Genomic DNA, 15,529 nt, shown 5'->3' on the forward strand with positions numbered 1-15,529 from the left:
TGCCCTTTTTTAACATCAGTAGCTCCATCCTATGGAGTTGGTCTGTGGCCAAAAAAGCAGAATTCCAGGCCAAAGAGATTCTCAAAATTGTAGAGAATATCACTGTATGTACTTAAGGTAGTTCTTTTCTCATTTTTCTCTAGAGTACTTTCCAACAAACTTCTGAGGGAATCATATGATTACACCATATTCTTCCATACATCTTAAGTTAGCTCAGTTGTCTACGTCACATTAGATGTCAGACTGATGTCATATAGACTAACTAGACATAAGACTAAGAATATACCTATGGTTCAGGATGAATAATTTATTAATATAAAAAATATATTTCGAATTGTGGCATACTTGGACATGACGGACCACTCTTAGTTTTATTAATCCATTGCCAAAGAAAGTGAGAGTATAGTTACTCAGTCCTTTGTTTCATAAAACCCTATTATTAGCTTCTGGAAACATTTTCCTTCAAGTTAGTGCTAAACTATAATATGAATACTCATATTACTTCTTATAATTTTTCTTTCTATTATTTAGCTCGCTTTTTATAAATGCTTGTAAGCAAATAGCGGAGTCAGAAAATTAAAACTAAAAACTACCCCAAGAATTCTTACTTTTGCCACATAGCCAGTTTTAGTGAACTGCAAAATGGTCATTGCAGAAGTAAATTAATGCAAATGGTGGAAGAGTACTCTCTTATTATGAGAGTGATAGTGGAATTATTGCCCACTTTCTCCTGCACCCTTTCATTAAAATATGATTTGGGGCAAGTTTTTTGCCTCACTGTCTTGAGTGCCTCAATGCGCTTAAATAATTTCATTGGGAAAATGAGGATAATGTTAGCACCTAGTTCATATGATTTCCATGACCATTGACTCACAGGATTAGTATATATGTAAAGTGCTGAGAATTTTGCCAGGCGTATAATAAGTGAATACATATGTTTGTTTCATTCATGTTATGTATCATCTTCAACTCAGGTAGTGCATCAATAATCATTCGGGGAGATAAGGGAACATCAGGAGAAGTTGGGATTGCTCCATCATCTAAGCATGTCCTCATTGGGGAACCCTCAGGAAAATATAATGGTACTGCTATCATCAGGTATGGGCTTCATGCTTTTTCTTTGCTTAGGTGGAGATTTTGAACTTTTATTTAAAATCCTTAGCATTGGGGCGCCTGGGTGGCGCAGTCAGTTAAGTGTCCGACTTCAGCCAGGTCACGATCTCGCGGTCTGTGAGTTCGAGCCCCGCGTCAGGCTCTGGGCTGATGGCTCAGAGCCTGGAGCCTGCTTCCGATTCTGTGTCTCCCTCTCTCTCTGCCCCTCCCCCGTTCATGCTCTGTCTCTCTCTGTCCCAAAAATAAATAAACGTTGAAAAAAAAAATTAAAATCCTTAGCATTTTTATGTAAGTGCATTGTTTTCATCACATACATATTCTTCAGACATCATCATTTTATATTTTAGTAACATCGTATGGAAAGTAGAAAAAAGTTTTGCTAAAAATTAAAGACCTATCCTGACCTATCTTGAAGTTAGATCATGAAGAATATTTAGGAAAAGTTTCTTCAACAGATATGTATTGATCATACGGTTGCATATTCACAAATCTTGACATCTAATGATCATGACTGCTACTTGGGTGATTTGCACAACCTATGACAAGGAAAGCACCTTCACTTAACATCAGGAGATCTGATGCTTTCACCCTGTTCTGTCACTCACCGTGTCAAATAAGAGTTACTTCCTGTCTGTAAGCTCGTGTCTTAGATACAAAATCATTCCTTTGAAATCCTCTGGATCAAACATTTTATGATTCTAAGTGTTCTAAAATTAGGCCCTATATATAATTAGGGCCTATTAAAGTAGTATGATCATAGGCAGTTTTCTTTATTACAAATTTTCTCATGAAGAGAGGGACAGCTATCAATGAAAAAACCGAATTTGGGTTAATACTTTATCTTTTTCATAGTTTTCCTCTAGTGTTCTTTGTATCAAGTGCTGTTTTTTAAGAGAGCTGTGGTAAACTATTCATATTTTGTCCCTTGTGTATTACATGAAAAGTCTATAAATATTTTCTTTTAAATCCCTTTAAAAGAATACAGGTTTTGTCTGTATTGTTGTTGAAAGACACAGAAAATATTTAGGAAATATATTTAGGAAAAATTATTTCAACAAAATCGTACTGATTTTACCTTTGTATATTATAGCCTCATTCGTGGTTCAGCGATTTGGGGGGAGGTCACTGTGTACTGGAGGATATTCCCTCCTTCTGTGGGAGAATTTGCTGAAATATCAGGGAAACTGACGTTGCGAGATGGACAGTCTGCAGCAGTTGTAATAATACAGGTATCAATCAATATTACTCGTTTCTATTATTCCCTTTGTTCTGTGTGTGTTGGGGGGTGGGGTGGTTGGGGGTTGTTGATATCCCTGAGTTTGTTGTTGTTGTTTACATGATAGGCATTTTTCTTTAAATGTTATAGATCCTACTGATAACGTCTCTTTCTGTCCTTCTTTAGGCTTTGAATGATGACATTCCTGAGGAGAAGAGCTTCTATGAGTTTCAGCTCACTGGGGTCAGTGAAGGGGGGATACTAAGTGAATCCCGCAGCACTGCTGGTATCACAGTGGTGGCCAGTGACTTTCCCTATGGCCGATTCTCCTTTTCACATGAGCAACTTCGAGTGTCAGAGGAAGCCAAAAGGGTAGAGTGTAAAATGCTTAAAATCTTAAATACCATTTTAGTTTCTATTTTTTTGTGAGTGAGTGATTTTTTTTGGCAAGCTTGATTAAGCTTTAATTTAAATATTAAGAGTTAATGTAGCAAGTTATAGTGTGAGTGATCTTGACGAAGTATTTCCTTGTTCATTTGCCATAGTTTTCACAAACTAATTTGCTAATATCATTATTTTAACATATAATTTATAAACTTTTATATATTTATTTACAATCTTAACATAACCCTGATAAACATAGAAAATTAGTTAGAAATGATAAAAATTAAGTATTGTCTGGTAGATAAAACATCCAAATTAAATAAAAACTGCTTCTTGCATAGGTGAACATCACAGTCATCCGTTCAGGTGGATCATTGGGTCCTGTGAGACTCTGGTATGAGACCGTGAGTGGGACAGCAGAGGCAGGCTTGGATTTTATCCCTGCGGTGGGGGAGCTGCTCTTTGAAGCAGAGGAGATGGCAAAAAGTGTGCCGATTGAAATACTTGATGATGGTCTTCCAGAAGGCCCAGAGGAATTTTCTCTAGTAATTACAAAGGTGGAACTCCTGGGAAGGTAAAGAAAATTGGGAAAAAGCAAACAAAAAAAGAGAGAGGGAGAAGAATATTTGTTGTGGGGATTAATACTGAACTTGTTCTTTTTCAGATTTATGTGACAGTGGGACAGGACATAGAAGGGAAATTATGATAAAGGATGTTAATTATATAGTGTTCTAAAGTATTATTTTTCTCCTAAAGTTGAAAGTATGTTGTTTTTCTTGTGAGAATTCACTCTGGGTAGTCAGGGAATTGAACATGGCATGGGCTTGTAATAATTTGGTAACCTCTATCTCTACACCTGTGAAAGGACTGAATGAGAGATTTCTTTCCTTGGTATCTCTGAAGGCCGTGTTATCTTCCGTGGGGGAAGGAGGTGGTTGCTTGCCCATCAGCAGTTTCTAACTGGGGAAAAATTTGAGTCAAAGATAGTTGTTAGGGGTGCACCAGGATTTTATTGAAGATTAAGAATTAACCATACTGAGCCTGTCTCACTCCCTGATTTGGTGGGAGCAGACTTGATGAACAAGGACAGAAACTCCTTACGCATGCTGTAGTAGCCCAGGGAGTATGTCTGCTCTGACAGACTACACAAAACCTGCAACTAGAATAATGTTTGCATTTATGTAAGTTTTTTAAATGTTTATTTATTTATCTTGAGAGAGAGAGATTGAATCCCAAGCAGGCTCTGCACTGTCAGCACAGCCCGGCGTGGGGCTTGAACTCACAAACCCTGAGATCATGACCTGAGCTGAAATCAAGTGAGATGCTCAATGGACTGAGCCTCCCAGGCGCCCCTACATTTATGAGTCTCAAAGGAATTTTTCTTGTGCATAAATATGTTTTTGCATCTGTTATATGCATACCATGCTTTAAAAGCTGTTTCCAGCTAAAATTTTTCACTGTGTGACTTAGGTAGAGTATATATCATTCCACTTGGAAAAAAATACTGTGGATATGTGTACACTTCAAGCCTTAAATTTCCCAGAAATGATTCTGTGTCTGGCAATGGTAATTAATTTTTTTTTACTGGAAAATTACTTTATTTTCTTCAGGGGTGTGGACAGATGTCTAATATCAGAACTCAAGGAATGGCTTCCTGGTGCTAGCAGCCTTCATGACTTTGAACCTGTTGAGTGCAAGTCTGGCTCAGGGGCTGGCATGCACCCACTGTGACAATGTCACTGATCTGGACATCCCTGAAGCATGGGGAGAGGTGCACAGACAAGTTCTTAAAGCATTTCTCAAAGTAGTTCTACTCTTGAATGTAGTGGAGGGAGGCTCAGTGGATGACAGTGGTCCTCTCCTTCTTCATCTTGGTCACCACACCAGACAGAATCTGCCCTTGGATGGAGACATTACCAGGAAAGGGGCATTTTTGTCAAATGGGTGCCTTCAACGGCCTCCTTGGGCATCTTGAAGCCCAGACCAATGTTTTTGCAGTATCACAGGAGCGTGTCCTTGCCAGTTTATCCAAGCAGGACCCTCTTCTTACTTTGAAAGTGGTTACATGCTTTTGGTAGGCATCCTTAGTCTGAATGTCCACCATCTTCCTGGCCATCTGAAAAAAGGAAAACCGACAATGGGAATGAATTTTAGCTTACATTAAATGTGTTAAAATTTGAGCTGCTCGCTGTTTTCATTAAGTAAGTGAAATTTAGTCAAATTAACTCATTAAGTGTGGAGATAACATCTGTGTTATTGGCTAACTATGACTTGGCCTTAAAAAGCAATTCCTGCTTAAGTTTAATTCTGAGAAAACCAAGTTTTTCCTTCTAGGTGAATTTCTAGGTTTCCTTTGATTTGAAAAAGCAAAGTTGTATGATCTCATTTTGCCTAGTTGCTAGAAAATTTACTTCTTTGGGATTAAGGGAATCAGGTCATCTACAGGCCATCTCAGACAACTGTTAACATTGACTCTTATTTAATAGTTTAATCCCCAGTTTTCTAATGTTGCCTTACAAATAATCTTATTAATCACCTTTCAACCTTTTGAAACTATGTAGCATAAAAACACCAGGCAAATAGAATTTGAGAATTGAAGAAAAGACTGAAATGGTTTTGTGACATTTTTTAGCTTCAGGAATTAAAGTGATATTAAACTCTGGAGGTCACAACTTACCTTCATGGGGAAAAACATCAATCAAAAAAAAAAAAAGGTGACTTCCTCAGCAGAAATATGTCATTAGCCAAGTGAACTACCATGTGTATTAAAGAATAGAGGCATTGATTGCAGTTGGTGTCCACAGAGATATTTTCTTATAGCTTGAAATTTCTTTAGTGGCATGATACCCTTTTTTTCCTTAAAGTAACCCTTTCAGGGATACCTGGGTGGCTCAGTCGGTCAAGTGTCCAACTTCGGCTCAGGTCATGATCTCTCAGTCTGTGAGTTCAAGCCCTGTGTCGGGCTCTGTGCTAACAGCTCAGAGCCTGGAGCCTGCTTCGGATTCTGTATCTCCTTCTTTCTCTGCCCCTTCCTGCTCGTGCTCTGTCTCTCTCTCTCTCAAAAATGAATAAACATTAAAAAAAGTTAAGGTCACCCTTTTAGGGGAGCCTGGGTGACTCAGTCAGTTAAGTCTTGATTTTGGCTCAGGTCATTATCTCATGGTTTGTGGCAATGAGCCCCATGTTGAGCTCTGCAGTCTCATTGGGCCCTGGGCTGATAGCACAGAGCATGCTTGAGATTCTCTCTCTTCCTCTCTCTCTGTTCCTCCCCGCATACAAATGCACTCGCTTGTTCTCTCTCTTTTTCAAAATGTAAATAAACATAAAAAAATTTTAAAGTAACCCTTTCATCCTGACACTGTGGCTGTGGCCCAGCTGGTTTCCTGTCTCAGAGTGCACTACAGTTTCATGTACATCCTCTTCCTTGGCCCATCACTGTTGGATGAGTTTATCAATGCATTCGTCACCCAGAGGTTCATTTTACAACTTTTTCCCAATTTCCCAATAGTCTTTTTCTCGTTTAATAACTTTATATTGGTTTAGGTTTCATGCAGGCAGTGATAATTGGGAGCAGCACAGAAGTCTGTTTCAGACATCATTTCAGGAAAAAGAAATATTTTAGTGTTGGGATCTTTAAAAATATAAGAACACTTAATAGGACTAAGTTATAGGAGCTAAGAGGGCATTTCAATGAACAATTATTTACTCCTTTTCTTTAATTATTTTTTTTATGACTTCGCAAGCGGGTATGATTTTACCATTCAAGAAAATGGACTTCAGATAGATCAACCTCCTGAAATAGGAAACATCTCCATTATTCGAATCATAATAATGAAAAATGATAATGTAGAGGGTGTCATTGAATTTGACCCAAGATACACTGCCTTTGAAGGTAAGTTTTCAGTAATCTTATTAATTTGCCGCTTTCTTTTTTCAAAAAGGTTTTTTAAATTTATTTATTTCGAGAGAGAGAGAGAGAGATAGACAGACAGACGATGGGAGTAGGGGAAGGGCAGAGAGAGAGAATTCCCAAGCAGGCCCCACCCTGTCAGCATAGAACCTGAGCGGGGCTCAGTCTCGTGAACTGTGAGATCCATGACCTGAGCCGAAATCAAGAATTGGATGCTTAATCGACTGAGCCACCCAGGTGCCCCTACATGTACACCTTTATATGTATTTACATATATTTATATATTTTATTTGTAAAATATATTTTGAGTTATCTTTGGGCAGTATGAACCTTACTCATGTGTGGCAAAGCTGAATGGTAAGGAACGAGGCTTTAGAAAACCCATTGAACCTTAGGATTATTGCAATGTTTAGATTTCAGTCATCTTCATAAAGTATCTTTCTCATTTATGAAATCATTTCCTCTGTGATTAGAAATCAGTGAATATTCAGTTTCTAATAAATAATCAGCTTTGAAATGACCGTTTTACTGGACTGCAGATACAATGCAGGTGGTATCTGGGCACCTACTCGTACTTTCTTGTGACAGTTCCTAACAGCAGCCACCTACTATTGCCTGTTCCCCACCCCCCCTAGAAGCAGAATGCATGATATATGGCTGTAATCCCTCCTTGGGAAAAAGGGGCTGCTTTTTTATTTTATTTAAAGGTAGAATATGAACATGCCTTTCAAAATAATCATGTTATCTTCTTGCTGCAATTAACTTTTTGACTTCATTGCCTCCATCAAATTCATTGGTTATGTACCCATTTTTAAAGCTCATCGGAAATCATTTTGCAATTGATTAATATCGACTTTACGGATATGGAAGACATCACTCTTTTGTGAACTTCAGTCTACAGTTAATAAAAGTCATGCTTCAGTTTTATACCAAGAAATAAATAAATAAATCACTTAGAATTTTTGTGTTCAGTGATTTCTGTTTGATTTGTTGTCTTTGGAGCAATGCATACTTATAACTACAGTGTAAATTCAGCACTATTTAGCTATAGCTAACATGAACTGTTGGCTAATGTAAACATAGCTAGTGCAAACTATTAAATGACATTTTAATTTACAGAGGTTGTCATAGCTTAAGAGGAAGTAAATTTTTGAAAAGAATTTCTAAGTTGAAATTAAACTTTGAGGATACATTTTCACATTCTCAAATATATTTCATCGGAACTAAAGAAGTAATAGAATTATATTTACATGTGGACTTCTAAAACATTCATATGATATAATTAACATTAACCACAGTTATTTATATTACATAGATTTCAACTAAATGTAGCAGCAGTCCAGAATACTTTCCTTTGAGTACACATATTTTAAGGGTTTTTCACGTTCATCTAGCATTGTCTAAGGGTTTTTCATATTCATCTAGCATTGTCTTGGAAAGCAAGCATCATTTATTTGTATGTAGCACACAGAGGAAGAATTCCTGTGCTAATGATTAAATAGGTTATTTCAATTCTAACTACACTGCTCACTATAATTTTTAACTTATGACAAACTGCATTTCTCATAAAAAATGTCTTGAAATTTTCACTAATATTTTTTAAATGATAAATGAACTATGGAAACATTGAGGGCTTGCACAACTGTACTATTATATTTAATTGCTGTGTTTAATTTGACTGAGTCTTATAAAAGATAGTGGTTTTGTCTGGCATACCAGTTAATTACATATTCCTGCCATAGTGGAGGAGGATGTTGGAGTGATTATGATTCCAGTGGTGAGGCTGCAGGGGACTTATGGCCGTGTGACTGCTGATTTCATCTCTCGGAGTTCCTCTACAGTTCCTGCTGGTGTGGATTATATACTGCATGGCAGTTCAATCACCTTTCAGCATGGACAGAATTTAAGTTTTATAAATGTCTCCATCATTGATGATAATGAAAGGTAATACTGTTTAGTAATGTTGGAAATACTTTGGGCATATGTAAAGCAGGATTTTTGTGTTCCAGTCTTTACCCATGTTTTGCACTGATAACAGGATTTTAGGTTATACATGTGCCAATTGAGAAATTCATGAGAAACTTTTATGGGGGCTGGGGTAGGGAAGAAGGGATCAGGAGACCATTAGGATTGTCTTTGTCACTTTTTGCATATAGAGGGAAACAATAAATTTTTGTTCTTTTAGATTTGAAAAGTCTAATCAGAATGTAGAAGCATCCTGCAATTCACTTCCTTAATGCATTAAGCAATTCAAAAGAGAGGAAGAACGTCTAATAACTATTGCAGGTTATGTAATATTGAAGTTGATCATTCATGCTTTTAGCTAAGCACCCTCTTCGTACCACTGGTGTATGAATGCTGTGCCTTGAATATGTATGACCAATTTGGAAAATGACTAGTTATTTGGGTTTTAGAAGCATTTTAATATGTTTAAACTCAGAATTGCTCCTTCTTGCTATGCAGTGAATTTGCAGAGCCGGTTGAAATTTTGCTCATTGGAGCGACTGGAGGAGCGGTCCTTGGGCGCCACCTAGTGAGCAGAATCACAATTGCCAAGAGTGACCCTCCGTTTGGCGTTATAAGATTTCTTAATGAAAGCAACATTTCTGTTCCTAATCCCCATTCCACAATGATTTTATCCTTGCTGCTGGAGCGGGCTGGAGGACTCTTGGGAGAGATTCAGGTAGAGTTCTTCTTCCCATGGTTTGAAAAATGATAGCTTGAGTATGGAGCTGGATTTTCTTACTATTCAAATATATCCGTTTATGTATTTGCAATAATATTTATTAATTACCTAATAGGGGTAAAGTGGCTTCCAGGTCCTATAAGTCCATAAAAATGTATGAGACAAGCTGTCATCAGAATCTCTCGAGAGCAAGTTAGAAATAAAATGAAGAATTCTTATAAAACGCATTAGTTCAAGTACTTGTTGAGTGCTTTCCATGTTCCAGGTCCTCTTCTGGGCACTGAGAATACACTGGTGACCTAGACAGACCTCGTCTCTGTTCTCTTAGAGTTTTCAGAGCAATAAACAAAAAGAAAATTATGTGATAGCACTTAAGTGCTCTGCAGGGATGTAAAATTGAGAAACACAATCGTCAGTTACCTCTAGATTGACTACTCTACTACTCTAGACTTAGAGTTGTTTACTACTCTAGATTAGATGGTGACGTGATATTTAAGCTGAACACTGGATGCTGAGAAAGAGATGGTCACGTAATTGTTAGAGGGATGAACATTTGGGGAGAAGGAATAAGTGTGTATCTACAAGCCTGGCATGTTTGAGGTACGGAGAGTTCCATGTGGTAGCGGGCTTGGGTGGTCGGGGGTAGCAGCACAAGGTAGATCAGAGAGGTCGAGAGGTGTTTGATCACAGCGACCCTCCTTAGCCAGACTAAAGAGCATTCTAAGTGCAAACAGGATACCATTAGAGAGTTTGAAGTGGGGGGATGGTGTTGATGTCCCTGGATTGACATTTTAAGTAGCTCCCTTTTGACTGTTCTAAGGAAAATGAAAGGTCAAGAAGCCAGAGTAGAAGCAGGGAGGTTAGTTAGGAGGCTCTTGCCCTGTGTCGTCCAGGGTCAAGATGACAGTGGCTCAGACGGGTGGAGATGGGATGGTGAGGAGTGAATACATACTGAGTATGTTTTGGAGAAAACACTAGATTAGTGGAGGCTGAGGGAAGGCGGAATGAAGAATAACTGCTGCAATTTCAGTTGAGCAGCTGTTTCAATTGTAGTGCTGTTTACTGAGATGCAGAAGCTTGGCAGAAAACCAAGAGTTCTGTTTTGGCCATGTTAATTGGAGATTGATACCGGACGTCCCAGTGCAGGGTCGGGCAGGCAGGGGCATGTGTAAGTATGGGTTGCAGTTGCGGGGAGGGGAGAAGCTGCTGACGTGTGGAGGCATTTGAAACTATGTGGCCTAAGGTGCGTAGATAGGGACGTGAAGGAGACAGCCTGAAGTCCCCAGCTGCCGGCAGTGAACTCTCTGAGGAAAGAGAGCCAGCTAAGAAACCTGAGATGTAGAGGCGGAGGAAAACTGGGAAGGTGTGTATCATGGAGGCCACTGAAGACAGGATGCAGCATTGCCAGAAAGAGGCAGTGGCCAGCTGCATGCCCAGTGCTGCGGAAAGAGGAAAGAAGCAAAGAGAAATTCCCAATTTTCTTTCCTTGCAGATATGAAAAGTATATGAGTTTATATTATAGAAATATTTAAAAAGGCATTTAGAATATAATTTTGTTTTTTATAACAATTTAAGAAAAGTTGTGTTTGTTTTACACTAGGAATTTATTTAGGTGTATTTAAAAGAAGTTACACACCCATAAGATTTTTCACATGGTTTTATTATCTTATTCAAATGGGTTTTGGTTGACAGAACCTGTGCATACAGCAAGACAGTGTTGTATTCATACTATTTAAGTTTTTATTTCTCTAAAATATATATTTAAAATACATGCTTTTATATTTTTGTTATCCTGTGGTGATGACAAATGACCAGGTATTCATATTTTTCTTTACTTAGTAAGCATATACATTGTTATCCCTGAAAACTTATATCCTGCAATTAGGTAGTTTATATTTGCAAATATTGGTATTTTTATTTTTTTAACTTTTAATTAAAAAATTGTTTTTCAATGTTTAGTTTTGAAAGAGAGAGACAGAGACAGAGTGTGAGCAGGGGAGGGGCAGAGAGAGAGAGAGAGGGAAATAGAATCCTAAGCAGGCTCCTGGCCCTGAATTGTCAACACAGAGCCCTGCGTGGAGCTTGAACTCAAGAGCCATGAGATCATGACCAGAGCCAAAGTTGGACGTGTAACTGATTGAGCCACCCAGATGCCCCTCAAATATTAGTATTTTTTAAAAGACATGAGGAATTTGCTGGAGATATCATAGAATAATTTTCATACATAGATATATTTGTTTCTAATACTACATACCCTGCAAAGTAATTCTTTGTTTAAAATTGATTATCTCTGGGGCACCTGGTTGGCTTAGTCAGTAGATTATGCCATTCTTGATCTCACGGTTGTGAGTTTGAGCTCCTCATTGAGTGTAGAGATTACTTTTTAAAAATTTTTAAAATAAAGAAATAAATAAAAAACTTGAAATTGGTCATCTCTATTAAAAACACAATACCCTTCAGGTGAACTGGGAGATATTAGGACCCAATTCTCAAGAAGCTTTACCACCACAGAACAGAGACATTGCAGACCCAGTGAGTGGATCCTTCTATTTTGGAGAGGGAGAAGGTGGTGTGAGAACCATCACTCTGACAATCTATCCTCATGAAGACATTGAAGTTGAAGAGATTTTCATTATTAAACTTGAACTTGTGAAAGGAGAAGCTAAATTAGACTCCAGATCTAAAGATATTACTATAACAGTAAGTCCAACTTTATTTTTCCCACAGAATTTTGGATTTAATGAATTTATCAAAAAATGCATTTTATATTTATTGAAACTCCATGGGCTTAAGATGTATCGAAAGTCATAAAACCAGATGAAGTCAGAATAATTCCTATGGACCAGACTTTCTGGTTATTATATTAGTTCATTATATAGCTTGATTATTGGTAGTTACTTTTTAAGTGGCCTTCATGTAGTGTGATAAATACTTATTTTGCTCCCTGAGAAAATTCGGTGTTTTGGAAATATTTTTGCACTTTTAGACAGGAGCTGTTTGTTACATCATCCTAAACATTGGGTGTCCTTGCTGTGAAAGTACATAAAAGTTATTCACTCAGTCACAAGGCAGATTGTTGGGAGAAAGAATGGTTATTTGTTCGATTAGCACAATGATGTGTTGCATCAACTCTGAATTTAGTGTATTTTATATGAATGAACCATTTAGTCCATTAGGGGTAGAAAGTGCTGGGGACCAAGGCTACTGTGAAAATGATCTAGAGAGATATTCTTTTTTTTTTTTAAGCTTAGAAAATAGTCTGGGGTCTGTATCAGTCAGACTTCTCCAGAAAAACAAAGAGAGAGAAAGATTGACTAAAAAAAAAAATGGCTCACACGTTTGTGAAGGTTGACAAGTCCAAAGTCCATAGAGCAGGCTGGTAGGAAGGTTAGGAAAGACTTGCAGTCGTGATCTTGAGTTTGAATTTTGTGGGACAGGTTGGCAGAAGGGAAACTCAAGCAGGATTCCTAAATTGCAGTGTTGAGACAGAATTCCTTTTCTTCTGGGAAGCTCTAGTGTTTGCTCTAAAGGCCTTCAGATGATTGGATGAGGCCCACTCACAATATCAAGGGTAATCTCTTTCACTCAAGTCAACCAATTGTAAATATTAATCACATCTATAAAATACTTTCACAACAAAATCTAGGCTAGTGTTTGAACAATTAGGCCTGGTAAAGTGAAGCAAACATGAGGCAAATCAAATCAAATTCAGGCATTGAAGTACTATCCTTCTGAGACACTACAAATTACAGTTTTCCAGACACTCCCATTACCCTTGGGGAATAAGAACCTACTTGTTTTAGATAACAATCAGTGTACTGAAGAAGCTTTTGAAAAATCAGGTAGCTAGGCAGATTATATTCAAGACTTATTTCTGTGTTTCTTTCATTTCTTCAGCTTATCTGCATGTTGATATGTTAGGTACTGTAATTTCATCTGTAGTTGTTATATTATTCATTCTGCTATCTTTTTCTGTTTTTAGATACAGAAGTTTGGTGATCCAAATGGGGTTGTTCAGTTTGCTCCTGAGTCTTTATCTGAGAAGACCTATTCAGAGCCGTCAGCTCTGGAAGGGCCCCTGATCATTACTTTCTTTGTCAAAAGAGTCAAGGGCATTTTTGGAGAAATTATGGTACTATTTTTCATTTGATTTTTTTTAATTTTTATTTTTATTTTTATTTTTTTTATTTATTTTTGGGACAGAGAGAGACAGAGCATGAACGGGGGAGGGGCAGAGAGAGAGGGAGACACAGAATCGGAAACAGGCTTCAGGCTCTGAGCCATCAGCCCAGAGCCTGACGCGGGGCTCGAACTCACGGACCGCGAGATGGGGACCTGGCTGAAGTCAGAGGCTTAACCGACTGCGCCACCCAGGCGCCCCTCATTTGATTTTTAAATAGTGTGACAATTTGCCTAACAAACGTGATTGTGAAGAACAGAGAAACTGTATGTTATGGTAAAAATTTTAGAAGTAACATGAGTTTCAGAGAAGCCGAGAAGGTTCATTTCAGCACCTTTGGGTTCTCCAGCCAACATCAACCTCTAGCTGTTTCTCTAAACCCAGCTATACTTAGATTGAAAAGATCTTTCTCACACTTAGTCATGAAGGGTGTGACTGAATTATTTTGTATTTTCTTATTTGCTCTGATGTTTAACTTTTCCTACTTAAGTCCCTCAATGAGTTTTGTAAATTGCTTAATCTATTCTTTAGAGCTTTATTTCTCAGTATAATTTTCTCATTTACCAACTGATTTTTAAGAGGTTGCATTTGCATGTATATTGACATAGACTGTTTGGGGATGCTCTTGTAAATCATCGGGATGTTTGTCTAACAGATCAAGGTTGTTTGTTTGCTAGCAGAACATACTTTGCAGTTTCTTTATGAACTTAACTCTTTTCACATATTGGAGATTAATTGGTACTTCCTCAGTGGAAACTTTATGGTTAGGGGTACAAAAATTCTTGGAAAATAATTTTTAATTCTTGAAATCTTGTAGATATTCCCTTTTTGTTAAAAGTGAACCCAAACAAATTCCAGTATGAAGCATCAGATTCTCTACTCGCTTTTTATCTTCAAGTATTGTCTGTGATTCAAATGCCTATCAAATACATATTCAGAACTCTAGAATGTATTTTTGGAACTGCCATTCTAAAGTTAACTTTCCTTTGCTTTATCTCTTCAAATCATGTTATTATTTTAGAAGTGAAATGAGATTTTGTAATCTTGTCCTGCAAATTTCATACAATAGTCTGAAAGAGTTCATATACTTTCATGATGCTAATGTCATTCTTCCATACTTTCTAAACTGACTATTTGGAGAGTCTGGCTTTGACTATGATGCTGCACAATTCAGAGTTAGTTTTTGTATATTATGGGGGAAATATAAAGGCTTTTGATTCAATATACTGAATTATGTGACTTTGTTGGATTATTTCCTTTTATTTTAGGTTTACTGGGAAATAAGTAGTGTGTTTGACATTACTGGAGACTTTCTTTCTACAAAAGGATTTTTCACTATTGCTGATGGAGAGAGTGAAGTGAGATTTGATGTTCATCTGCTGCCAGATGATATACCTGAGATTGAAGAAGATTATGTGATCCGGCTTGTTTCTGTAGAGGGAGGAGCAGAACTAGATCCAGAGAAATGCATCACCCAGTTCTCTGTTTCTGCAAATGATGACCCACATGGAGTATTTGCTCTGTATTCAGATTACCAGTCAATCCTTGTAGGGAAAAACCTTAGTAGATTCATCCAAATTAATGTAACCCGGCTTGCTGGAACATTTGGAGACGTGGCTGTTGGGTTTCGGATCTCTTCTGACCAAAAGGAGCAGCTAGTTGTTAGTGAAAATTCAGACAGGCAGCTGGTGGTCAAAGACGGTGCCAGATATAAAGTGGACCTGCTGCCAGTGAGGAGTCAGGTTTGTAGCATTTCTTCAGTTTCCTGACCGTTTCAAGGAGAGGCCTGGCTTATCTCGTTTTCAGCTTAAAATCTTACTGAGATATTTAAATATAACCATAAAAAAATGCCATAGAAATGCATAATAATTATTGGATGAGACATGTGCAGTTTATAAATGCATTTAGTATATTCCCATTTGGTAATAACGTATTTTTGTTTAAATGCAGCTGACACTTAATGCAGTACTTATTCCTAACATTCCTGTAGTTCTTTGGGAAATTGACTCGATGCCCTGACCCTGTTGTATTAATTTCTAG

At 37.6% G+C, this 15,529-nt stretch overlaps 1 protein-coding gene and 1 pseudogene across 1 annotated transcript in view; one reads left to right on the forward strand and one right to left on the reverse strand.

The window, feature by feature from the left end:
- Window positions 1-15,529, forward strand: part of ADGRV1 (adhesion G protein-coupled receptor V1) — a 564,199-nt gene that overhangs the window by 187,369 nt on the left and 361,301 nt on the right. The window contains exons 61-70 of the mRNA XM_043593538.1: window positions 975-1,098; window positions 2,204-2,342; window positions 2,516-2,701; window positions 3,055-3,287; window positions 6,457-6,605; window positions 8,366-8,567; window positions 9,087-9,306; window positions 11,770-12,009; window positions 13,292-13,441; window positions 14,758-15,231. Of these exons, the coding sequence (XP_043449473.1) occupies window positions 975-1,098; window positions 2,204-2,342; window positions 2,516-2,701; window positions 3,055-3,287; window positions 6,457-6,605; window positions 8,366-8,567; window positions 9,087-9,306; window positions 11,770-12,009; window positions 13,292-13,441; window positions 14,758-15,231 (2,117 nt within the window). The remainder of the gene's footprint in view (window positions 1-974; window positions 1,099-2,203; window positions 2,343-2,515; window positions 2,702-3,054; window positions 3,288-6,456; window positions 6,606-8,365; window positions 8,568-9,086; window positions 9,307-11,769; window positions 12,010-13,291; window positions 13,442-14,757; window positions 15,232-15,529) is intronic.
- On the reverse strand, window positions 4,300-5,608 carry LOC122491132 (annotated as a pseudogene).

Source organism: Prionailurus bengalensis, chromosome A1 (genome assembly GCF_016509475.1).
Source record: "Prionailurus bengalensis isolate Pbe53 chromosome A1, Fcat_Pben_1.1_paternal_pri, whole genome shotgun sequence".
Lineage (NCBI taxonomy): Eukaryota > Metazoa > Chordata > Mammalia > Carnivora > Felidae > Prionailurus > Prionailurus bengalensis.